The 27,572-nt window shown below is 37.6% G+C and overlaps 1 protein-coding gene across 3 annotated transcripts in view; it reads right to left on the bottom strand.

Annotated features, from left to right (window-relative positions):
- ARL15 (ARF like GTPase 15) overlaps nt 1-27,572 on the bottom strand; it is a 224,468-nt gene that overhangs the window by 122,396 nt on the left and 74,500 nt on the right. For all 3 annotated transcript variants that reach the window (XM_080362288.1, XM_080362287.1, XM_080362289.1), the window contains 3 exons: nt 23,155-23,299; nt 20,832-20,891; nt 7,132-7,340 (listed from right to left, as the gene is read on the bottom strand). In XM_080362288.1, coding sequence (XP_080218414.1) covers nt 7,132-7,340; nt 20,832-20,891; nt 23,155-23,299 — 414 coding nt within the window. The remainder of the gene's footprint in view (nt 1-7,131; nt 7,341-20,831; nt 20,892-23,154; nt 23,300-27,572) is intronic.

Here is a 27,572-nt window from a genome sequence, read left to right as displayed (position 1 = left end):
AAGCCAGTTCATCACACAGCCACAGAGTCAGACTGTCACACCTGAAGGACAGCATAGGCAAAAAGTACAGCATACAAGCCAATACTGCTGGTAAAATAAACACTCCAAGTACACCCACCTATATGCATATAAAACAGCCATTTGCAGACACAACACAAATAATGCTTTAAAAATCAAGCTACTGTTGTTGAAACTGTATACAGCTGTACTCTTTAAATAAAATCTACTCTAAAGCATGCAGCTTTTTTGCAAACTTGCACTTCGCATCATCAGCTGCACACACCATTCAAGAGATTTACTTCTCTAAGGACAGTTTGATGTCATGAAACTGGTGTAGGAGGACAGTATTTCCACTCCCATCTTGGCTACTCCACTCCTGTTCTTCAGCTCCCTGTACATTCTGCAGTATGTGCATATTTTCAGGTGTGCTCAAGCATTTTGTCTCTATCTTCAGGAGGGTTATTCCAATTTGAAGTTTCTATGGGTACTCTTTCAACTCAGCTCCTTGCAGACTTACTTCTTTGTCAAGAATAGGACTAGGAATTTAATATTCAGAGATACACTTTTCTCTTGTAATTGGACCATGTATATTGGTACAGCAGTTATTTGTAAGCTGTACTATCCACCTAAAAATTATACACAATTCCAATTCATCTTTGGGTCTATCAAAAATGTATTGGAGTTTTATCTGTCATTTCTTTTTTATTATAAAACATAACTGAAACAGAAATCCATATCAATCCATACGCTTATGGTTTGAATTCTTCATGTTACCTTTTTATATAAAGATTTTCACAAAAAGTAGAACCCTTTTAGACAGATTTATTTAAAATCCTTAAAAAGACTTTACAATTAATTTTCAGATCACCTTAATTTCTTCTTTGCTCATCATTATTTCCTCCCATGCCAGTGACTCAAAAACAATAGAAAAATCCAGCTTCTTCCAAGATTTGCAGTTTCTCATCTTGATTTCTTTATATGCTCACTTCCATTCTGCAGTAATATTTACTACCCAACTTTATATTAGTACGATCAAACTATGAAATTATTAAAGCAAACACTACCTGCTAAATACTTACATTGAACACAGGCTCGCAATGGTACAAAATTTTTGCTGTTCACATCTAAGATGTGGAAATACTCACAGACTACTTTTATTTAAGTTGTTGCTTATCTTTTTATATTGTATTTCATTTACATTCTTTTATATTATGATCTTTTTATATCTAAATCATGTTCCTCACAGGTCTGAAGAAATTCTTTAATCACAATGGGAGTTCCTACGAGACATTTAAATAGGAGTTATTTCTGTATAGTTCTAAACATGGAAAAACTAATATTTCCTAAACATCAGTTTAATAATGTCCTCCTCTTCTGCAAATGTGTTTGTAACTGAAGTCTGACAAATAACTCCTCTGTTCCTGCAAAGGCCACAGTTGTGAAGGAAGCAGCCAATACTCAAAATAGCAGAGTCCAGCTCCAAAACAATCTTCAAATATCAGGGGATACACCTTGGACGAGAAGAAGTATTTGCAGTGAGGGGATTGCAAATATTAAGGTCATTAAGGTCACTATGATCTCAAAACAGGGTAGGAATCCACATTTGGCTATGTGCTGCAGTAATTTGAAGATAAATCATTTCAGAAACAGTTTATTGAGGAACCAAAAATCTGCCCTCGATTTAACTTTGCTATGGATGTCTCTGTCATAAAGTACACGGGTTAGCAACAGCTGGTCTTTAAGAATGCAGATAGGTGAACCAATCTGAGATACTTGACCAGGTTGAGGATGGGACAGACTGCAGAGAACACTTCCATTTTCACTCTCAGCTTCAGGCTAAGTTTCTATGGTACCTGCTGCTGGAGGCATTATCTGCTCAAAACTGTTAGCTGAGATCCTGCATACTCTCTGAAGCTAAACGTCCTCACATGTCACTGTTCAACACAGTTTTTCAGATTGTTAGTAATGGTATCTATAATACTACTCACACACTACTACTTTGAAAGGGTTTCCATAAAGAAACCACATTCCCCCACCTAGCAGAAACTACAAATGGCATGAACTATGGCAAAACAGTACGAAGACACCAAAATAAAAAGCAGTGATTACATCCTGGAATTAAACCTGTCATATGCAAGTCAACTCAAATCATAAGCATCAGCAGGCTCAGAAAGTGCAGTCCCTATAGTGGTCCAGCTGCCCACACCAGTAAGAGCCTCCACAGATGCTGAAAAACCTGGACACTCTCCTCCAATGTTTACTTAGCTCTAAGACACCTAAGGCATCAAGAAGACTTTGTCATCTACAAAATGATTTCCAGACATAAACTACAGAGAAGAAACTGGCAGCATAACAAACACTAACCCTTACATCCCTAAGGTGGCTCTTTTTACAAGGAGAGTCACCTGCCACTTTTCTGCTAGCAGAAAACCAAATTAAACTGTCCACAATTGAAAACCCAGATGCCTTAAAATATTCTCAAACAGATAAATATATTGCAGCCTACGTAAACATAGGATCAACCTTTCTCACTTGCTTTTGAAAATACTGTTTGCAATTTGAAGGTATTTTGCTCTATTGAAGAGAAAAGGAAAACCAGATTTTCCTCGGGATTTTCACACACCCATTAGTACTGTTACTTCGAAGTAGGATCTTGTATGCAACAGAAAAAAAGCTCAAGTGATCGGCTCACTGAGTAACCTTTTCACTTTCTTCCCCTGACAACAGTATTTTAAAAGATAATACAAATCTTAAAACAGACTAAGATGACTTTTCATTCACTGTCTACCAGTAAGTCTATGTTTAAAAGTTTGAGCACTTTTAAAAGCAGGGATTTAGAATATATCTTCAACGATTTCCCCTGGTACTAGTGTTCAACTCTATGAATGTCTTCATATATATGATCTTAGAATAGTTCAGTTGGAAGGGACCTACATGGATCATCTAGTACACCTGCAATATCAAGAGCAGCCTTAACATGCATCTGCTTCATTACTGAACTAGCAAAGCTTCACAGTTTGAGTGGGTTTCTCATTTCGCCAGTCCTACACAGCTTCCTCAAGTCCTCAACAGCTTCAGACAAGTGTTTGCTTCAGAGGACATATGGACAGCTTCAGATGCATCCTATCTGTGACTCCTAAATATTGCTCATACCTGTGAGGAAAGCAACTCCCAGTTTGCACACTGGTTTAAATCACAGGGACCCCCTAAATATCCAGCTTCCAATATTATTAAATGAAGTAGCACATGTTCTAAAATAAAAATCAACAAGTTGGTAATCACAGTCAAGCTGCTGTTCCCTTGCAAAGTAATTTACAGTACTTCTACGATCATAAATCTCCTGTAATATTTAAAGCCTGTAAAAGAAATCTGACTAATCAAAACCACTTGTTATAACCAAAAGCACCTTTGTGATAGCAAACCAAAAGCTCACTCTGTCAGCAAGATACTTATTTAAATATATATATATAATTAGGTACACTGTTTTAGAATTGTACCCTGTATTTTGGAAACAGTGGCCAAACTGATAGGCCACCATCCTCCCATCTGCTGAGTAACTAAATTTATTTTTCACTTGTAACTATTTTTATTTCGTAATTCAAGAGGTTTCCAAAATGGCAGTAAAAACTGTCTTACATATGATACTTTCTTCATTATTGTGATTTTAATCCAAAATAAGGTTACTTTGCAGCATATCTATTGACTCAAATAGGACTGAGTTTTACAGTCTGGTTTATATACAGAGTCTTCATTTCAGCATGTCTCAGTCAAAATCACTTAGTAGTTATTTGAAAACACTTAATTAGGTCCTACTGTAACAGGAACAACAAAACAACTTACAAATATCTTTGACAAGGGAAGGTGGAATAAATACCAATATAAGTTGACACAACAGAAATAAGAGGCACAATATTTAAAATTATATCTCCATTTTATAGTTTCTAGATTCTAATGTTAAATTTACGTTCCTGATTTCATTTCAAAATTAAAAAAAAAAAAAAATAGGAAACAGCTGACCAGAAACTGAACACAAGAAAAAAGGATTACATTTACTGATTACAATTTCAATGTAAGTTCTGCTGTAATTTTTCCTGATAATTTCAATAATATTATGTATACCCTCTAATCATGCCTGCAAAACTAACTGGGTGAAACTACATTTCATAAATTAAATGAGTTATTTCAATGTTCTTACAACTAGCCATCATAGTTTCAAACTGAACTACTCGTGACATTGTTTAATACTTACAGCATGCAGCTTCTACAATATTGTTTCTATTTAAGCAATGCATGGAGAAAACACATTAAAATAAAACACAAAATTTTGAAAAACTGAAGGAACCGCACTTCCCAACAGAAAATATAACTAACATCTGTTGCAGAAACTGCTTGGCACTTGTACAGTTTTTGAAGGATTTTTGTTGTAGATAAATATTTTTCTACAATTCCTATAATGCACCACTCAACTCAAGACATTTTCTTTAGTTATACTCCAAGGGGTCCTTTCAAATCCATTAAAGAAAGGCAACTTGTTGCCTAAAATAATGCATACATACTCCTAAATTTCAGCTGTGATTCATTTGTCTTATAACATACAAAAGTGAGGAGATATCTACAATTAATGGACTTTGTTCTGTAAAAATGTCTAATACAACTCTCGATACACAACACATTATTTTTGTTAAATTCTTAAATATACTCTTTGTGAAATAAGGAATGGTTTCATGATTCAGCATTTTACTTCCATGTCACATGTCCATAATGAGAACAACAGCACGGAAAGCCTTTAGGAAAGCAAGAAATTTCCATTTAAACATCTGTAAAATTGACCAATAAGCCTCCCACTTCACATACACAGCAAGCACAGGACATCATTTTTCCAGGGACAAAGTAACAACTTCATGACTTTTTTTTTTTTCTTTTTGTCATTTTGTTTCCTACTATTCTTCAGTAAAGCACATCGGAGACATACGCTGAGTTCTTGATACAGACTGCATTTTTTTTCTGAAAATATGCATAAGCTGTGCACTTTTAACAAAATTTTTGTATTCAGCATTTCATACAGATTCGAAGTAGCAATCAAGACTTGTTTGCTATGATAAAACACCAAAAGATATTTTCTTAATAGAGTATGCAGTAGAAACATCTAAATGCTATTGTAAGCACATATGGATTTATTCCTCCGTTGAGATATCAAGCAATTCATAATAATGCATGGGGAGAAAATGAGGGTATTGTCAATGAAAAGAGAAGAAATGCTAACTCTGAATACACAAAAGATTCAGTACAGCCCCAGAAGTCTATCCATATGGGCTCAACTGCAAGTTCAAGACTTAAACCTACAATTCGCTATAAAGCAAACTAATTGGCATATATCATGTGCCATAAAGACACTGTTTCTCTCCTGTATTCACTATTTACATGAAAACAGAGAAAGAACATTTCCTAAATTATAATCACAATCCCCAATTAACTTTCAATTCAATTTGGTTATTTGGAAAAGTAAAAAATAGTAAAATAATAAATACTTAAATAATGTGGGGAAAAAAAAGCATTTCCATTGATGGAAATCGTGATTTGTATTATTCTATGAAAAAAATAAAAATCAAAACAACTTGTGTATATTCAGATGAGTAAAATGAAACCAGTTGTGTCTCAGCATATTGTCTTTTTTAAGTGGAAGGCTTAGGAATACACTCTTTGCTTACACATTTCACAATAAACTAGAATAAATTAGTAAACTGATACATAAAAATCCATATTACATTACCTTTAAATATTCATTACATCTTCATAAATCTGTTTTTAGATGAGTGGGACCTGGGACTTTTAGACTCTTTCCCTGCATCACTGCAGTTTACCTTTTTATGTAACTTGAAATTTCTGCTTTTCTTCTTTTTTTTCCATAAGCACAAATTCTTAGAGGAAACGACCAGCAATGTAATAAAACATTTTACAGTGTAGATTACACAGTTCTCACTTATTCTTTTCCTCTCATATTCAAAACTTCACTACACTCCTGTCACATTTACACTTTTCCTTCTTAACAGGCTCAACTTTTTACCCTCTGTTTCTTTTGACTAAGTAAGGAATCATAGATAGCAGTAAAATAGTACAGAAAGTACATACAACTTTACTATACGAACAGGAGTTACCTTATAGATCAGTAAGTTTTGCATTGAATTGAAACTCTTCAGAAAGATCATATTTTAGACAAACTACATCTAAGAAAGCAACAAGTTTAAAAACAAGTTTAAATACAAAGAAGCTGCATAATAAGGTGTAGAAACAGTTTTTGCTCTTCTGTAATAAAAACAACACTCACAGAACAAACAGGAGATTTCACATACGATCTTTAATAGGAAGAGTACGTTTATCAACAGAATGACAAAACCAAATTATAATTTCTTCCTACAACTTGAGAAGAATAAGGAGAGCTTCTCATGAAGAATCAGTAACTTTCAGCATTTCCTCAGAGGAATGTGACATGATAGGAACGTAGGTAAGAAGAATTTTTCAGGAACTTAAGAGCAAAAGGTACACTGAATGGAACAATTATATAGTTTACTACTTGATAACTACAAATCAGAGAAAAACGTTACTCCTTAAAAGAAGGAAAACAGAATAGGTTAAAGACTTCAGAACAGGAATTGCAACTCTGCCCTGACATCAGTCCATAACAGTTAAGAAAAAACACTTAGACATAAAAGACAACCTATGGCTGCCACCTATTGCTTTAAGCAGTTGCAAAGAATGGAGTAATGGGGTAGTGCGAGGTTAAAACTAATAGCAAATTAAAAAAAAACAAGCAAAACAAAAAAATATCACTGTCCCAGAAGCTTTTGATAAGAGTAGTTTAAAAACATCTTTTCTCCCTTAAGTAAAATATGGTGAAAGCAGAAGAACTGTTTGTATCCAAGTATTACTTGTCTGTTTACCAGAACAACTAAGCCTGTATAGAGCGCACTGGACCAAGTTCTCAGGGGCTGGGACTGTTCTTGGTCTGTGCACTTACAACAAAGAGTAACTGAGGCCAGTTATTAACTAGAATGTCAGAGTAATAAGTAATACCGGGTGAGTGGTGTGCAGAGAGTAAACACAAACAGGCAAGATGCTGCCACATTAACATACCTCTTGTACGGAGCGAGCTGCTGGCTTGTCTTGATGATTGGCCAGTATTAAAAATGGCAAAGTACATAACTGTGGGTGCTGGAGAGCGGAATGCAGTTCATTCCTAGCAGTTTCTAGATCATCTTCAGAGGAGGCACTGTCTAATACAAATATCACCCCTTGGGATCCTTGGTAGTAACGACTCCAGTATTTCCGGATATTGTCAGCCCCTTTCAAGACAATAATGAAAACTAATTAAAACAAAAATAATTAAACAGATTTAACACTTGCATCTGAAAATAACCTTTCTACTTAGAACAATCAAAGCCACAGACTAAATTTTCTCTCCTAAATAATCATCATTGAAAGAATAAAAAGGAAAAAAGCAACCATAAATCCAACGCACACAGAAACATCAAATTAACATTGTTTAAATATGGAAGAAAATCTTACTCAATGCAGTTTTTATCCCTGAAAGTTTCTGTTCCATTGAGTACTGGCAGAACTACCATGCTTCCAGTGCTACCTAGCCTAGTCCCATACTTTCTCACTGAAATATCTTGGTACTAATACCTAAACCTTTGCCCATTCTTTTTTTACTTAGCCCTGTAGTTTCTGTCACGGCAGTTGCTCATTTCCAAGTATGATAAGGTCTTCCAGTTCACCTCTATACCATCAAGCAAATTCATAACTAGGGAGAAAAGGTGTCAGGAAAGCAAATTAAAGTAATTATGCACTTAAGAAGGAGAATGGTGATACAATAGTTAGTTGAACAGTAAATGAGGAGCTATGGTGACAACATGCAAAGGCATTAATTTCAACTACTTTTGTTCTGTCAGCCACACTAGGGATTCTGGAAGATCCCAACAGTAAACACAAGTGACTGTACAGGCTTATGTGCCACAGTAATTTTTAGGACACAGTTGAGCAGCACTCAGTCATCTCAACAGAAGCCAAGCAATAAGGTTACCTACAGAAGGCTTTTGTCTCCCCTGGAGAGCAGCACATGTTGTAACATTGAGGTAGGAAAAAAAATGTATTTGACAGCTGTCAAACTATCTAAACTATGATTTGGATATGGACTATTCTCTGTATGTCTGAATCTGGCACTATACTCATGGGGATTAATACTAAAATTTGAACAGCAGCAGCAATGCTCTAATAGAAAACTTGATACGACTCCAAGACGGTGACTTGCAGAAATGTGCTGAAGGTGTCCTTTACAGACACTTTTCTTACTTTGAGATAGAGAGAAGTGAACTTTAATGTAGACACATATACTAAGTGTTGATAATAATAAAATTCCATCTTTAGTGAAGCAGAAAGTTCTGAGCGTCATGTGGGAAAAAGGGAGAATTTAATGCAACATAATTACTATAACACTGATATTTTACTTAAAATATTAACTTATTCAATAAATTGTGCAACAGAAAAGACAGTCACTAAACAAAGGTGAAGAAATAAATATCTAAAATTGATTTACACCTTGCATTTACGCATCCAACTCAGAGTATTCAAATCTTGCCCTATGGAGATGGTCTGTTCCAACCACACTGGAACCTTAATAATTCCCTGTCTGTATTCTGCACCTAGCACAATTCAGGTGGCCAACAAATGTTCTGGACACACTTTTTCCTACAGAGAGTAGTGAGGTCATACCTGAACATTTGGGTTTTTTTTCTGCAGGGGATCTAAAAAGTTGATTAAAGGTAGATGGTCATGGGATTTAGACAAGGCCTTGCTTAATTTGCCTATTGATTTAATCAGACTCAAAGTAAGAATGCACAAACAGGAAAAGTGCTTCATTTATTTTATCATCAGCTTCTGAAGATCAATATTCCTTATATAGAAGAGATAATTAGCTTTCAATGCAATCCATGTTTCTGTACCACCCAAATAGCTATCAAATGTACCTGTAAATGATTCCATAGCATGTTAGATGTCCCAGTCTTTCCGAATAGCTGTCTATGTCAGAACCAAGTAGAGCAAGTTGCCAGAGGGATGCTATTCACATAGCCACACACAGCAGTGTTGCAGGCATCTGAAGTATCACATTACTTTAAAAACTGGTAGAGAATCATTGTCAATGAACGGAAAGGCCAACACCACGATCAGTTCTTTGAAGGTCTCTTTTTTTTCCTAGCAACATAGCTTCTCTCTTATTTACTCTAAGCTTCAGCCAGTGACTTTTCAACCACATGTCACTGCCAGACCCTGAGTCTTATCTTTGTAACCGTACCATTTCCACGGAGAAAAACTGTGTGGTGAACTGCAGAACATTTGGCCTCTTCTGTCCAGGCACATAGAAGAAAGCAGCTCACAGTTCCCTACATCGGCCACTGCAGCCAGAAAAGCAGTATGCTGATTTGTTGACTTAGCAGTCTTGTATTTCTGGCTCAGGTTCTTTAGCTGCTCAACTTTGTTTCTACACATCAACTATCCCAAAAGAAACAAGACCAAAGTGTAGTTGGTTCATTTTCCCTCCATCTCTGGCCAGTCATCATGGTGTAGCTATAAGAACCAATTAATAATGTCCAGAAAAATTTGGTATTTCCTGCAGGATCTTCCAGTAGATTAATGATCTGCTCCAAACTTGCTTATACTTTGATTCGGAGGAAATGATAGTCCAAGTGTAAGAATAAAAAAATTTGCACTAATCAGACAAGAAAAAAACCTGAGGAAGCCTATACTTTGGGCTATCATTTTAACTAATTTTTCTGCACTTTAAAAATAATTCTCAGCATCAGTAAGTTATTAGCAACTAGAAATCATAACTTCTACAAGACAAGTAAGCTTATATTCGTTTGTGTCAACTCTTCATATCCAGGGAGCATAATCTGGTCTCAGCTCCTTTCTCCAGAGCATTAGGTAGCATGTTGTGGTGCTACTCTGGGGAGGAAACGCTGGCCTCTGAATACTGATCCAGCTGTCACACTTCATGGTATGACAAATCCAGTCTTCCAGAGCAAGCAGTTCTTTCTAAAGGTGCAGTATAGCACAGACTATCATATTAATTAATCTTTTGAACTATTTCAAAGGTTTATAAGACACGAAAATTCAAAGTCTGAGTTCTTCATAATCCAGATTGTAATGTGAATCCAACAAACATCAGAGCTCTCAGAGACAAAACCAGAAACTTAACTGGTAACCAAAATGTCCTAGCAAACAACACTAACACAAAAGACAAGCATTTAGGTTTGTCAGCCTAATATCATGTGTTTTTCTAACTGTTTTGCAGGCACGTGGCTGTTTCTTCAACTATTTCATGTCTAAACAGAGAGAGGAAAGAGAAAGAGAGAAAAGCAAGGGGAAAAAATGAGGGGAAAAAAGGGGGAGTAAAAGGGGACGAAAAAGAAAAAGAAGTAACCCAGGTAAAAATCTCCAAAACATCATAAAAATGTAACAACAATTCAGATTAGAGCTAGGGAATGTGCCATGCCAAAGGTTCACTAAAATGTGACAGTCTGTGTGGTGTTCTTCCTCAGACACATGCAAGACCCACGACTCATGCCTAGGTGTATGATTTGTTTTCCTCAACAATGAACCCACAGGAGTGGGTTGAGTCCTCTGGTGTGATTTAAACATTCCACATACAAATAAATTCACTTGGGGAGGAGAAGAGTTAGAGACAATGCAACACAATCACAGTACTTATTAGAAAGGAAAATCACAGAATCACAGAATGCAAGGGATTGGAAGGGACCTCAAAAGATCATCTAGTCCAATCCCCCTGCCAGAGCAGGAACACCTAGATGAGGTTACACAGGAATGTGTCCAGGTGGGTTTTGAATGTCTCCAGAGAAGGAGACTCCACAACCCCCCTGGGCAGCCTGTTCCAGTGCTCTGGCACCCTCACTGAGAAGAAGTTTCTTCTCAAATTTAAGTGGAACCTCTTGTGTTCCAGTTTGAACCCATTACCCCTTGTCCTGCCATTGGTTGTCACCATCCATCCTTGTGATGGCTCCATCCTTATGACACTCACCCTTTATATATTTATAAACATTAATGAGGTCACCCCTCAGTCTCCTCTTCTCCAAGCTAAAGAGACCCAGCTCCCTCAGCCTTTCCTGTATTCGGTCAAACATAGGCTTGAATTACTTTATTAAAGGAAAAAAACTCTCTTCTTACAGAGAAATGACAAGGTGCTGTAATTAAAAATGATCCCAGTCATTTGGCATTACTACAGGACAGGGTTACTCAACTAACTGTTCAAAATTTCAGAAAGTTTTCATTTGTAATTTTTAAAATATCAAATAAATGAATTATTTTTGGTTATTAGCCAAGGGTATAGTGTGTCCGTATTAACAAAATTTATTATTTGTATCAGTGACAACAGTAACCTCTCAAATACCCTTTGGGGGCTGGGGTAAGAGTTTGAGAGTTATGTGCAGATTAATACACATCCAAAATAGGTTGCACAGTTATGCACTCCTGTAAATATTACGCCAAATGCAGCGCTGTAAATCTTCCTTTCAACCTGAATACTTCTGTTTACATCTTCATTCACAGCAGTCTGAGGCTACCTTCATTTCCCTCCTTTTCAGTATTTTGAGGAGAACAGGACATAGACATAGCATCACAGGAAAAATTCACTGAAAGCAATTTAAAGGTGTCAAACTTGTTACTTGTCAAACTTGCAGCAAACATTCATCGAGAACAAAACAAATGTCACATGTCCCTTGCTTCAAGATAGTCTAGCCTATGGGTGAAAGTTCTCCTTCACCTCAAAATAGAAGAAGGAATACATCACAGCTCGGGAGCAGCTTTTTCCTTCCCATCAAAAATAGTTAACCTGGGGCCATGAAAGAATGCAGGCTGCAACCGGTTTTTCTACCACTTCAAGTATAACATTCAGGGAGACAGGTTTTGTAGTTGATTAGAAAGTTATATAGATAAATCCTCTACTGATACTAAACAGACAATTTGTAATTCGCAAAAAGGTGAAAAGATGCCAAGCAGCATGTCAATTGTGCCACAAAATGTTTTTGCTTGACAGACTGGCCCATGGGTGGAGGAGTAAGAACGAAGGGAAAGGAAAAAGAAATCTCTTATCCATTCTTGCAAAATCTTCAAATGCACCATAGCCTCCCAAGAAAACCCTCTCAGAAATAATTTTGAAATAACTGTTTCTAAATCTACATAAGGTTCATAACTTCCCATAATTTCCTCACAAGGAAAACTGACATGTTTTCTTAGGTAATCAGGAATACACCTGAAATCTTAGATATCTTAACACATTTTAAAGAGATGCTGTGGTTCCTTATCTATCTCACGCATACTCTCTGTTTAGATTTCCCAGTACTCCCCTTGAAGATATACAGTATGCAGATTTTTTTAACATGTTATTTTTCAAGCTGTTAGCTCCTTTTAATCACAAATAAAGTTATAAATCCTTCTTAAGATACCCACTTTGTATTTACTTGCAATTTGTCAACATTAACAGATGCATCCACAGACAGATACAGAAGTTTCCTGTGTGTGTAATTTCAGTCACAATTGAATGACTATTTTATATTGCTACTGTTTATCACTAAGCAGCAATACAGATGCTAAACCAAAATGTTCCTCAAGGTTCAAGTCAGATGACTTTTGTTTTCTAGGGCTTAAGACCAAGTGATCACAACCTGATTTCTCTAGCCTTTCAGGTAGTGTGCTCCTGCAATCACACACATGGCAGCAGGAAACTGGCAAGATTTTTCCTGAAAGAAGAAAATTTTGAGATTGCTAGATCGGCTATATTCACTGCATCAATTCAACAGCAACCTGAACAAACAACATAAAAGAGAAAAAAAAAAAATTGAGGAAAAGGTTTTCTGTCTTTATACTCAATAAATAGAAAAATCAGAAATACACATAGTTTATTGTGCTTATTTTTATTTTTCTTATCCAACTGAAGCTTATGGAAACCACCTCTGCCACACATTTTCTGTCTTCTAGGCTTCCCCAATGAGATTAGGCTGGAAGTCAAGCCTTCAGTACTTCTCCTACTAGCTAACGAGGTGCTGTCTCTGACCTTGAATCTCCATCTACTCTGATATTTAAAACTGTTAGAATAACATTTAGATTGCAAGCACCTGAAAGTTTTAAAACCACCATATTTAAACTTGCCTTAGAAAAGTCAGTTTGCTCTACTTAGGCATGTGTATTTTTCTACCACCTTAAAATAAGACACACAATTTTAAACAAAAATCACCTTTTCTAGTCAGGTACATAAAGTTCATTTTAAGAGTTCATTAAAAATCCTTACAGATTATTTCAAAAGGAAGAAAATATGTGCCCTGCAATACACCCTAATATTTATTTAAGCATGAAGTCTGAAGATTTAATAATTTGCAGCAGGTAGCACACCACACTAAACTGGACTTCATAAATAACAGCTATTCTAAAATGTCAACATCGTTGTTGTTTTTGTGGGGCTTTGGGGGGGTTTGTGTTTGTTTTTTGTTGCTGTTGTTAAGGGCTTTTTAAAGTATTTTTTCAAAGGCACAAACACTCAGTAAGTCCTCCAGGGCTAGCGAAGAATGGCTGGCAAGAAGAAAATCATCCGTCATTTTCCTCTCTACCCATTACCCCACCTCTGCACTCCCTCCACCTCCGCTGGAGGACTTGGCAGCAGACGCGACCTCAGGACAAGCAGCACAGCTCCCCAGGCTGAGGGCTCCTGCCAGCACCCAGCAAGGCTCAGATGTACCCTCCTCTGAGCTGCAGTCACACCACTGGTAACAGTGCAGGTAATCTCAAATAAAGCTCAAAACGCAACTTTCTCTACGGCACTTAAGACTAGCTGGAACAGAAAGCAAGCAGCACATCTGCTAGAGCTGTGTACTGTCTGTATAGCCAGCACTTCTGCTGACTGGATCACAAAAGTTTTAATCTGCTTTAGTCTTTGAAAGGATAATCACCTTTTCTCTCTAGAATAAAAAATGAAAACTTTGTGTTTGTTTGGGGGACGTTCATAAAATGTAGGTGTTATTTCTGATGCTAAACTACGCTTCCATACTCTTGATAGAGAGAGTTTGAAGAAAATGGAATTGCAAGTCCAATAGGAGACAGGCTTTTTAACAAACCAAGGTTCTACCTTTCTTCCACATAACATCCCATCAAGAAAAAAAAAAAAAAAACAACAGGCCCCTGTCCCATGAAAATACAACTAGAAAATGTTCACAGAATCACAGAATGCAAGGGATTGGAAGGGACCTCAAAAGATCATCCAGTCCAATCCCCCTGCTGGAGCAGGAACACCTAGATGAGGTTATACAGGAATGTGTCCAGGCAGGTTTTGAATGTCTCCAGAGTAGGAGACCACAGCCTCTCTGGGCAGCCTGTTCCAGTGTTCTGTTACCCTCACCGTGAAGAAGTTTCCTCTCATATTTAAGTGGAACCTCCTGTGTTCCAGTTTGAACCCATTGCCCCTTGTCCTATTGTTGTCACTCAGAAGAGCCTGGCTCCATCCTCCTGACACTCACCCTTTATATATTTGTAAACATTAATAAGGTCACCCCTCAGTCTCCTCCAAACTAAAGACACCCAGCTCCCTCAGCCTTTCCTCATAAGGGAGAGGCTCCACTCCATCATCTTTGTGGCTCTGCACTAGACCCTCTCCAGCAGTTCCCTGTCCTTCTGGAACTGAGGGGCCCAGAACTGGACACAATATTCCAGGTGTGGTCTCACCAGGGCAGAGTAGAGGGGAAGGAGAACCTCTCTTGACATGCTAACCACCCCCCTTCTAATACACCCCAGGATGCCATTGGCCTTCCTGGCCACAAGGACACAGTGCTGGCTCATGGTCATCCTGCTGTCCACCAGGAACCCCAGGTCCCTTTCCCCTACGCTGCTCTCTAAGAAGTGGCTCCCCAACTTATACTGGAACCTGAGGCTGTTCCTACCCAGATGCAATACTCTACACTTGCCTTTGTTGTATTTCATTAACTTTTTCCCTGGCCACCTCTCCAGCCTCTCCAGATCTCGCTGGATGGCAGCACAGCCTTCTGGCGTGTCAGCCTCTCCTCTCAGCTTGGTGTCATCAGCAAACTTGCTGACATTGCACTCTATTCTCTCATCCGAGTCATTGATGAATATGTTGAATAGTACTGGTCCCAGTACTATCCCTTGAGGGACACCACTAGATACAGGCCTCCAACTAGACTCTGTCCCATTGATCACAACTTCCTGGCTTCTTTCCTTCAGCCAGTTCACAGTCCACCTCACTACCTGTTCATCCAGACCACGCTTCCTCAGTTTAGCTGCAAGGATACTGTGGGAGACTGTGATAAATGCTTTACTGAATTCAAGACAGACCATCTCCACTGCTTTACCATAATCTATCAACCTGGTTATGTCCTCATTGAGTTTGGTCAAGCACAACTTCCCCTTGGTGAAGCCATGTTGACTGCCCCTAATGACCCTCTTACCCTTGATATGCCCTGAGACAGCACCAAGGATAAGTTGTTCCATCACCTTTCCAGGGATGGAGGTGAGGCTGACCGGTCTATAGTTATCTGGGTCCTCCTTCTTGCCCTTTTTGAAGACTGGAGTGACATTTGCTTTCCTCCAGTCCTCAGGCATCTCCCTCGTTCCCCACGACTTAGCAAAGATGATGGAGAGTGGTCTGGCAATGACTTCAGCCAGCTCCCTCAGCACCCATGGGTGCATCCCATCTGGACCCAGGGATTTATGGATGTCCAGATTGCTTAATTGCTCCATAACCCAGTCCTCATCAACCAAGGCAAACTCCTCCATTGTCCTGACTTCCTCTGAGGCCTCAGGGGTACAGGGCTCCTAAGGACAGCCTCTGGCAATGTAGACAGGGACAAAGAAGGCATTTAGTACCTATCATCTTGTACATAGCTTTGATAGGCATTGCTTGCATGGCTTCTACTTTTTTTGAACAAGCTAGGCAGCAGGTTGTCTATTCACTGTGTAAAAAGCTTAATGTAGAAAAAGAACAATATTTCCAAAGAACAGTAGAAATATCACTAATGCTGAATCCTTATTGGAGCTTCTTCAGGACTCACATTAGCGAGATTTGTAAGCACGTGTAAATGATCTCTTTTATCTACCAAATGAGGAAACTATGTGACAGAGCCTGGGCTTAGGAACCATTTGAACAGCAGGCTCAGTATGATTGACAGCAAACAGATCTAACTTTAATGCTTACAGAAGCTGAATGTCTCTGTGCGACTCACAGCTTGGACAGCTCATCAGGGTCATCTAAAAATTTCATCTGCTAAGACATTCTGTAAACTGTTAGACGCAGCTATGTCACAGATGGCATTGCATGCACTCCACGACCAGATTTTGTAGAGGTGTCAACTGCTGTTTAGTCAAATACAGTACAGAGATTTTATTGCTTTGTGTTAGTTCATCCCTGCAAAGATGACATAGGCTGGCATTTACTTGTGGGATCGGTTTTCTGATGACTAACTAGATGAAATTTTAGCTGCTCTCCCAGGCTATGTTGCTAGAAGGATGTTCAGTACTCCCCTCTACCTCCACAGAGCAAAGTAGGAGGGTAGTTTCCCATAACTACTCAAATTGTAAATTTTAATTAATAGCTCAACATTATTTTCCTCCTCTTACTTCGTTTTTTCATAAGGCAGATACTACCTGACAACTGTTGCCATCTTCTCCAGGGGTGCATATTTTCCATACAACTGGAATAGCATAACAGTGCGACTCCCCTTTCTACTCTCTCTTCCTCTGCTCTTTACTTCCAAATTAAGACAAAATACGTACGCTTTCTTTAACCAATCCTATTTGAAGTTATTTGTTCTCACCTAGACAATTAATTTAGTTGACCTAAGAGTGTGAGTTTATAACTTTGGTCATTAAGCTTATGAAGGAACAGCAGTGGGGAGGACAGTTCTCATCTCTTTTTCTGGACGTGCTCAACCAACTGGCGACTTGAGCATGCCTGACATTAACCACTCTGCTTTTGCTAAGCACTTAAAGTTTGATTTAAATTAACTTTCAAAGATGACTACACAACATGGTGATTCTCTACACTTGTGGAAAAAGCCTTTGGGTGTATTACAAAACATAACATAAACATACGAGAATATATTTTAGCACATTAAAAAGAGAATGTTACTAAAGCCTATAATATGTTGTTAGTATTTTGAAACTTGCTAAGAAGAAAAAGAGCTGTTTGCATCCAGAATCAGTCTTTTAAATTTGACCAGGCTTGGTATTTGGCGTTTCACCAGTAGCTTCTAAGCCTGAATTTAGAAGATAGCAAACTAAATTATAAAATAAGACTTTAAAACAAACAAATAAACACCAAACAACAACAACAAAAATAAAAACAACCCCCAACACCCTGTAAATTATTAGTTGGTCTCTAGAAAAGACCTATAATCTTGATTTAGGCCTTCATAGGCACTATGTCAAAGCAGACACCACAACTTTGCATTCTGTTTCAACAGCATTACAACACCAAATTACTGAATAAACACACTGAATAAATGGTCATTTCAGGCACTGTATCTCCAGGCTAGAATTTGTTAGAACTAAAGAAAAAGCTTCCTATTGCCTTTGCACCTTAATTTTCTGTCTTGACAATAAACCTCAGCATTCAGCATACCAAACTTCTTTCAGCAAAACACTGTTGGAACTTTCTGAACAACAAAGAATGTTATCATCTTCCTTATTTTTCCAGTCTTTCCCCACTCCCCACATGTTCATTGCACACAATTCCATCCTCAGTTCCCCCTAGAGACTGCTGCACCATACCAGGAATTGATCAAATCTGAATTTCTTTCTATTCCATTACTCAGCTGAGTTGCATAATATAGAAAGATGTTTCCAGTTATTCTGTTAAAAATATATACTGAAAGAATGTGGACTAGGGTATGGTACATCTTCACAGTAAGCTAAATTAAACACATTGTTTTATGGACTAAATTTTTTTAAAATATGGTAATTCAAAATTTTTCAGCTAGCAGGAAGGGATTACTGGTATATCAAAAGAGAAACTTAGAGAATGGGCACTTCAGTTTGGTCAGTAAATAAAGCAAGACCTCATTTTCAGCTAATTCAGGAAGACCTATGTTTGATTTGAAAGCTATATATATTCTTAAGTATCTGGGATCAAATTCAATGTTTTTAAAAAAACATTTAACATTTATGAAATTGGATAAAAATCCCTGTTTTCTGGTAGGAAGGCAGCCTGGCTTAGGAAATAAATGCAATTAAAAAATAATCATAAGTAGGATTTTGTTTTAATACTCTAGCATCATGTACTTCAAAGAAAAATTTCTGCAAAAAGAGCACAGCAAACTTTGCTTCATGTCCCTAATCCTAAAGGATGCAGAAGAGAATCAGGTGGAAGAGCCAAAAGAAGAGAGACTGTTTTCTGTACACTTTGCCTGAAAATTTAGTCCTTACAGAAATAGAGAAACACAACTGGCTTCATTAGTGGCTCCAGAAGGCAAACAGTACAGTAAAAGCCAGCACCATCTTCGACCTTGAGGAAGGATACTGCTTCAGACAAACAAAAAGGATACTACGCAGTCAGCATCTGTTTCACATAACTGCTTGGCTGCTGCATGTAAGAACCTTAAACAGTATGACTTCTGCCCTGAGTTTCTGAAACATCAGCTGTCAATACATCACTGTACAAAGACATATGAAGCTTTCGGTTACCTAAACCTAAAAGACAATTTTAAAAGAGAGTATCAAAAAGTGAAACTATATAGAACTTCACCATTCTAATAACAACAACAAGGAACAGTGACTGCTAAAAACAGATGCCTTTCTACCTTCCTCCAGGTTTCCAAGATGAAATGTCTGGACAAGACCTTTCTGCTACAGTAAAGAGAATTTACATAACAATACTGTAACAACTGACGGCAAAAAACAGGAATGAGAACAAAAACATAGGCTTCTCTTCAACACCAGAAGCAGAAATTCCAAAATAAAATTTAGCAGTGACTAAATAGGTAGGATATTTTTCTTTATTTTCATACAGCAGCAAGAGAGAAACCATGCCCACTCCAGAAAGCTCAGACTTTACCTTCATCAAACAGGAACAGATCTCTCAACTAGAAGATTAAATATCAGCCACCAACTTTTGGAAGAAAAACAAACTTTTGGAAGCTTGCCTTATCTCGCTTACATAGGCAATGAAAAGCTATCAGAATTAGCATTTTTCTCCAGTATCTCATAGAAAAAAACAGATGATACTATTTCTAAGTACAGATATGTAAACAACCATTGTTAAATGGAAAATAAATAAAACGGTGGAGTAAAAAAATTCTGACAATCCTTCTGCCTTTGGGAAGAGATAAATGGGTGAAAAAAAAAAAAAAAACAAATCAAATTCTTTGGATTACTTCAGGACATCCTGTCGCGAAACATCAAGGCACTCCACTGAGATAAGGTTTCTCATAACACTCATACCTGCATAAAATAAAAGTTGTATGACCAGAGAAGGTTCAGGAAGATACTTTAACAAAGATCTGCTATAGAATACTCAGATTCGATTCTTGATGCAAAAACTCCACTTACCTACATTCATTATATATATTTCATACAGATTATAGTATCAACTGGGCTGCAAATTATTCACCCTACTTTAAAAAAAAAACAACCAAACAACAACAACAAAACAAAAACCACCTAAATAAACACCAACAGAAAGTCACCTCAGCAACCTAAGGACACATTATGCAGATAACACACTCAATCAGAACCAAGACTAAACCTGTGCAGTGGTTCCTTTACCAAAGAAAACTTGTTCTTCTTTTACAGGATACATGTTCAAAACAAGAACACACATGTTTAAATCCACGGACCAATGGCAGGAAGAGGAAATGCTAACCTTTCAATATATGCTTATCTCAAAGCTTTCTTGAAACAGTTTCAAGTAAGACAACCATCATGAAACTTGATTTGATCTCATGAAACTTCGTTCAAGAATCAAGTTAACTTCTACCCCAGAGCATTTAAAAGAGGATTCAACCTTGCTGAAAACATCCTCAAGATCCTTTCTACTCATTTACATACATAATAAAGATCTACAGAAATTTGAGAATACAAAGATCTATGTGGGTTTTTTAATTAGAAGAACATGAGACTAAATTAGACTTCACAAGAACTCTCACTAGGGGAATGTTTTCCTTTTAACAGAGCTACCTCTTGGCCACTTAAGACTAAGGGTCAGAATTGGGCAGTCCAATAGCTTATCTGTATACAGACAATTAAGAAAACGCAACCACAAAACAACCATCCCTCCAAAACTCAACAAATCCAACCAAAGAACAGACCTCACAGAAGTTGGCTGCCTTTGGAACACTTTCAGTGGTGCAGCAAATATATTGGTTTTGCCCAATATTCACATAGTTACCTGAGTCAGTGCTCCTAAGTAAAAGCTTATACATACAATAAACACAGGCAACACATTTCCTTGAGGTGCCATACAAGCCATACTACTATTATAGTCCAGTTTCTATTTCTGTACAACTCAAACCTCTGCAATGCAAGAAATTAGATTAAGGAGATTTATCACACTTGTCAGCCTTCTGCTCCTCCTCCTTTTTTACTTTTTGTTCTTTGTAGTCTGCATTTGGACAATTTTTCTCAACTTTATCTGCTATGGTGAAACACAGGTTTTATATTCCAGTCACACTGATTATCATTTTTAAACTTAATACAACTAACAGTTTGGTATGATGAGATTTAGACAGTGCATGTTTTTATAATCAAATAAATAAACGTTATACCTCCAAGTTCTTTCACGTTCAAGATGGCATTCTGGAATGGCACTGCTTTTATACTAAAACCTAAGAACAGAAAAAAAGAGTATTAGAAAGTTATTTGTTAAAGAAGACATCTGAAATCAACTGCATACATTCAGAAGAGACTACTTTTTTCAACGAGAACTAGGATTTTGCCATGAAAATGTTTCAATATGATTTTTAAAACTATCAGTTTGGGGGGGTGTGGACAGCAATAAATCACTGCAAGCAATGAAATTTGCTATGATACTATTTAATAGCTGGCACACATGAAATTCAGCACAAAACTTTCATCCAGGCCACCCACGCTTTGGTAAGGAGTTAGTATGGAAAATACCTTCATAAAACCATTTTTAATGCATCTGGAACTTAAGTTTAGATTTCAGAGTATCATTAATATGAAGCAATCCTTCTGCAATTTTTAGGAGACATGGAAGACAATGTGTAATGCAAATAACTGTTTTCTTACATTTAAACTTCATAGGTTTTGGTTACACCTAGAGTATTTGTCCTGTCTACAAATGATCCTTTTACAGACCTAAGCAGTATGTATTAAAATGGTTACAAGCACACTCTAAACATCTATGAATCCTCTATTAGCCTGTTACATGCTTAAAACTAAAAAACTTTTAAAGTGTGATGTTTTCCTCTAATTGAAAATTCAGACATTCAAGAGAAAGGGAATATGAAAGGCTCCAAGCAATCCACTGATATATGATAATACTAAATTCAGCATGTTTAGTGCATAAATACCTGCAAGTGTATATAATACCATATACCGGGGTTTTTTTTGGTTTTTTTTGGTTTTTTCCCCCAGCACAAAATGTCTCAGGAGAGGGGGAAAAAAAGGAAAAAATTTTAAAAAGCTAAATTTCAATTTCCTTCTAACTTTCTGAGTCAGGCATTAACATCTTCTCCATACAATGAAGTGTCAGATCTCTTTATCAGTCCCAGTAATAGCACTGTAAAAACGGAAGGGAAGGGGAAGGGGAAGGGGAAGGGGAAGGGGAAGGGGAAGGGGAAGGGGAAGGGGAAGGGGAAGGGGAAGGGGAAGGGGAAGGGGAAGGGGAAGGGGAAGGGGAAGGGGAAGGGGAAGGGGAAGGGGAAGGGGAAGGGGAAGGGGAAGGGGAAGGGGAAGGGGAAGGGGAAGGGGAAGGGATATTTTCTTCTACCTCTTTTACTTACAGTTGTATTAATAGTGTTATGGTCTTCTAATTCCAACAAAGATAAACTGAAAACCAGTAAGGGTTGCTAAGGGACAATCATAACATTCAGGCACCACAGCTACAATATAAAGCCATATAACTACATGCACAAGTTATATACACAAGTCACCCACACAACACTCATTACCTGTTCCCTCAGCAAATCAACCTTACTAAATCACTGTGGCCACAGGAAACAGATTTCTTCCATCTCTATAACCTGATCTGTCCTCTTTCTGAGCTTTGCGGCCAGATGTTCCTTTTTCTCACTGCACGTTTGTTTCTCTCCTTTCTGGTGCATTTTTGTTTTTATTGTGTTTGTTAGTTTTGTTACTTTTTTTTTGTTTTGGGGGGAGTTTGTTTGGATTTGGTTTGCTGGTTTATTTGTTTGGTTTGGGATTTGTTTGTTGTTTTTTTAAATCAAAATACGCTTTTCAGTATTAGGCATTCTGGTTCATCTAGATCAGTGTGCCCATTCAAATTTTTTGGACTAAAGATACCTTTTAGCTGTGGCTGTTGTACCTCTTTTTGTTTATCTTCTCAATTACACTGTAACTTCTTGCAAAATCCAATCTCATTCTGCGCTTACTACATGAACAGTCTCTTTGCTGATCCAAAAAGAAAGCATTATCACCAGAAATAAACATTTCCCCTACATTTATTCTTTTGGTTGCTATTATATATCACAAGGCAGTTCTGACCAAGTATGAGAAGTAAATCTCAACTTCAGAGCACCACTGTCCCACTCTATTTTATAGCACATTATCCTTTCTGTCCATATAACAGACTGCTTAAAACCAAAAGTAAAAAGAGAAGACACAAACCTTTTAATGTGTGTCTACACTTCACTGCTACTGTATGTTTCCAGTTGTCCTACTTCATTACACCACAATGTGTATTTTGACTTTCAATGCATTCCAAATTGTATGTTTTCACATATATTCCACTGAAAGAGTAAGCAGTGGTAGCTTCAAACCAATTCATCAGGTGCTTTAAAAAGCTGGATAACTAAGCTGAACCTCTCTACCACCTTTGCTATGTGTTTTCAGATGTTAACTTAGGGCAATGTTACAGTGCACCATGGAGTAAAGGCAGCATCCTACCTGTGGTAGACACTATATTCTCCGGGGTTTCACTGCAAAGCTGTGATAGAAGACTAGTCTTGCCAGAACCAGTGAGGCCTATGCAAACCAAGTCATATTCAGGTCGTGGTGGAGGCGGTCCCTTGCAGCAAAGTGCTCTAAAACACTGCCAAGATATGGAAAAACAAGCAAAACAAAAAAACAAAAGGAATAAGTTACTTTTTTTTTTTTTTTTTTTTTTTACAAATGTTAATTCAATACGGTTCTAAAAAACAAATTTTGGCAAAATCAACAACTATTAAGCTGATACCACTCCAAGTTATATCTACAACAGCTTTATAAGAAAACATAACTTCACCTGGTAACTTTTGACCTAAGCCTCACTGAGGTGGATTGAGGAAATTGACTTCCACTTCCTAAGCAGCATAACAGTGCACATTCAGCAAGACAGGCACATGCCTTGCTCAGCTGTGCAGTTGGGTAAGCCTGAGTTTGCTTCCTGTGCTGATTTCATTAAATACCTGGTGTGAACATCAAAGCGTCTTTTGAGCAGCAACTGTCCAGGCTCTACCTGTTGTCATAGGAAAAAAATCAGAGAACTTTGTTCCACTGATGTCCTTCCTTGGCTTGCTTTGGCATGTATTTTACCTTACAATATCAGCTGTTAAGGAGTACAGCTTGTAAAAAAACAATTTTTGTGGACATGCCTCTAGTCATAAATATGCAGACCTCTCACTTTCCCTGGAGAAGTGTAAATTAATCAATATATATATTAAAAAAAATCCTACACAAACCCTACTTTAGAGTTCTGCTCATATCTCAAACAGTATTTCCAAAGTAAGCAGGCTTATGCAGGCTTATGCAAAAGGTTCTTTAAACCCTTAGTAAGGTTCACTAGGGCTCTCTTTATATGAAATATGGAAAATTTTAATGTAAAAATCTAAAAGTGTACCACTCTAGGAAAAACAGGAAGTTTATTTTTAAGTTATGGGGTCTAATTACCCAGTAATGTCCAAGACAGACCTCCAGCACCCCAATACATGCAAATACCTTTTCCCCCACTATCTGTTGCCTTCATATCAGAGGAATACATCTGCTGTAACAACAAAGGGAAAACGTGCAATCACTCCTCCCTCACACATTCTGTTTTTATGTAGTCCCAGCTCTTTTTTTTTTCCTTCTTAAGTACAAGCCAGTCACTGAATTTGGTAAAGAAATCCAGTCTTTACAACCCTACCCTAGTTCGTCTACACAGCTACCCAGGATCTCTTATTGAGGACTACTGCAGAAACGTAGAAACTGAACAGATGTCAGTAAAGCACAGTTGCAAATAGTGGTGTCTGGCTCCGTGATCAAGTCATCCAGAGAAACATAATTATAAGAAGACAGCTTACTGAATTAGGAACTTCTACTGGATTTTTTCCATATAAATGGTAAGCTATACATGCTGCTGAAACCATCTTCATTGGTTTAAAGAAGCAGAAGATAAATTCAGGGAAAGTTATGAAACTCCTTCAACACCTTTTAAAAATGTGAAAGGAAGTATTTTAGGGTTAATAACATTTACAGTGGTAGTTAAGCTGAACAATGGTAACAGATTTTAAAAATAAAAGCTATCAACTAAAATTTTACTCAAAAAACTATTTTTTCAATGATGTTTAACCTTACATGCGTGTCCGTAGCTAAACAGAGTAAACATGCCTTCTAGCTTTATTCACTGACGTCAGTTTATACTTATCTCACAGATTCTGCAAAGCCACAGTAAATATTCTACTCTGGTACTTAAGTGAGAAAGGCCAATTGAGTTCATTGCACAACATAAGCTCCTTCAAACAGAGTTTGCACTTAATGGATATCAGGCTGAAGGCCACATAAAATTCTTCAAAGCTTGCCAGAGCTCCTCAGGTTGTGTGTCAGGCCCTTTGCAGACAGTCTTTTAAATGGATTCAATCTGTCCCCGTCAGCATGGCATCTTTGTGACAACTTCTTGATATCATATGGAAAAACATGAAGGAATAGATGAGCTGATAAAAGTCTGTGCTTCCCTCTGTTCAGACACTGTGCCAGTTCTTATGCAACTAGACACGATTCTTAACAGCCCTGATGACATTTAATAACCTGTCAAAGATAATTATTGCCCTTTGTAAAACACATACGGAGGCTCTGTGGGTGACAGTGGGGCTCCGCAGGTTGCTTTTGTCAGGTTCAGTATCTCTACAGTACAGACTCCTTAACTTAGTCTGGAAAATCTTTATGCGCTGTTGATTAAACGAATGATCGAAAGTCCAGGTCAAATTGCATGTCCAAAGCAGCGTATGTAGACCTGCCACCCACCCACTCGCCCCTCACCAGTAAGCACAGCTAGGTATCAAAGTTCCTGACAAACAGCAGACACAGAATCTCAGAAGACATGGAAAATGGGTTCCTCCAGATCACACTCTCATTTTATTTGATATGATTCCTCTATCTTTGTTATGTTCATGACTTTGTGCTTCTGCAAGGCTAATTTCCTTCAGTAGATTTTTTTGTTGTTGTTGGAATGAAAACACACTTTAAAAATTCAGGCTTCAAATGGCTGATGAAATTTAAGCTGCTGTCTGATAGCACTTACCACTGGCTGACCTGAGAAATTCTACTCACGTTTTAGGGAATACTTATAATAATATATTTAAATTTTATAGATTTGTTTCGCAAGCTTCCTCACTCAAGCTCAATGAGCATTTCTTCCATCAGAAATACCAATCTACAAACAGTCCAATCACTGCCTTCCTGTTCTCTCAGCACCTTAAAGTTACTTGGCCCCTAACAAAGTCAGAGCTATTTAAGCATTCACCATGGAAACCAAACCTCTATTGTCACAATGTTGGCAGCTGCATCCAATAGCTGCACAAGATCTGTGGAAAGTAGGGAATTCAGAGGTCATTGACCATGCAAATAAAATTACATCCTATATTCTGCTTTTGATTATGGACAGGAAATGCATCCTGAAATATTTCATAAAGCATGGAGTAGAGCTACACCTTTAAGATATCATCACATATTACACTGCAGTTCGAAAGGCACAGAGCTGCAAGAAATGTGTATTAGTAACTACAGAAGCAAGCCATTTCTGAAATGATAAACACAAATATATCAAAAACATCAAGAGAATTGTTCAACTCACAACTAGCTCTCAGACCTTTCCAAAACTGGTGTACTTTCCATGCCATTTGGATAACCAAAAAGTCATAAGTGAACCTGCAATTAACAGCCTGACTGGTCTTCAAACACTTGTCAGATACAGATCTGGAGGTCTTTCATTGATTCCCAAACCTCATTTGAATCACAGAATCATAGAACAGCAGGTTGAAAGTGACCTCAAGGATCATCTGCTCCAACTTTTCTTGGCAAAAGCACAGTCTAGACAAGATGGCTCAGCACCCTGTCCAGCTGAATCTTAATGTTGGGGAATCCACCACTTCCCTGGGGAGATTATTCCAATGGCTGACCGTTCTCATTGTGAAAAATTTCCATTGGAATCTCCTCAGGAGTAACTTGTACCCATTACCCCTCATCTTTTCCATGTGACTCCTTGTAAAAAGGGAGTCTCCATCTTCTTTGTAGCCACCTTTTAAATACTGGAACATGCTGATGAGATCTCCCCTAAGCCTTCTTTACTCAAAACTGAACAAACCCAGTTCTCTCAGTTTTTCCTCATATGGCAGCTTCTCAGTCCTCTGATCACTTTTGTGGCCCTCCTCTGGATCCTCTCCAGCCTGTCCTCATCATTTTTGTACAGCAGGGACCAAAAATGAACACAGTATTCCAGGTGTGGCCTAAAAACCACTGAGTGGGAATTAATGCTAAAAGTTCAACCTCTCTGTCTTACTTATAATTATGGATATGGTCTCCCTTTACATGTTATTTTTTCAATTAAGATCTGTTGGAAGCAACAAACTTCTAGTGCCCAGCACACACTTACATACAGAGGAGTGGTTAATCATCTGAAGCTGTTGATGAAATCTCAAGTAGATTATTTAAAAAAAAAAATCAAATCTACATACAGCAGTCTCCATAGCTCTCATGTTGTATGAGATCATGCAAGTATTATACAAAAAAATCTTAGTTCCTGAAGAGATAATGTGACAGATGGAGCAAAAAAACAAAGTAGACCATTATAATACTAAGGATAAGAAACAACTGGAGATAGCAGTGGAATAGTTGAATGCAAACTATAAAATACTCAAGGCACCTGAATGAAATTACACACAGCTAGGAGAGAGGGGAACAAAGGGATATACAAATAAACGAACTTTTAACTGTGTGAATATCTTAATGCTACACTAATACAAGAGCACCTATGCATTTTGCTGTGTGAGCTAAAACCGAAGGCACTTCAGTTTCCATACTGCTGAACAGGTGGTTTTACCACTACAAAAAAAAAAAAGGAGGAAAACAAA

This window comes from Nesoenas mayeri (genome assembly GCF_963082525.1).
Source record: "Nesoenas mayeri genome assembly, chromosome: Z".
NCBI lineage: Eukaryota > Metazoa > Chordata > Aves > Columbiformes > Columbidae > Nesoenas > Nesoenas mayeri.
The sequence above is the reverse complement of the archived record's forward strand: the minus strand, read 5'-3'. Positions and strand labels throughout refer to the sequence as shown.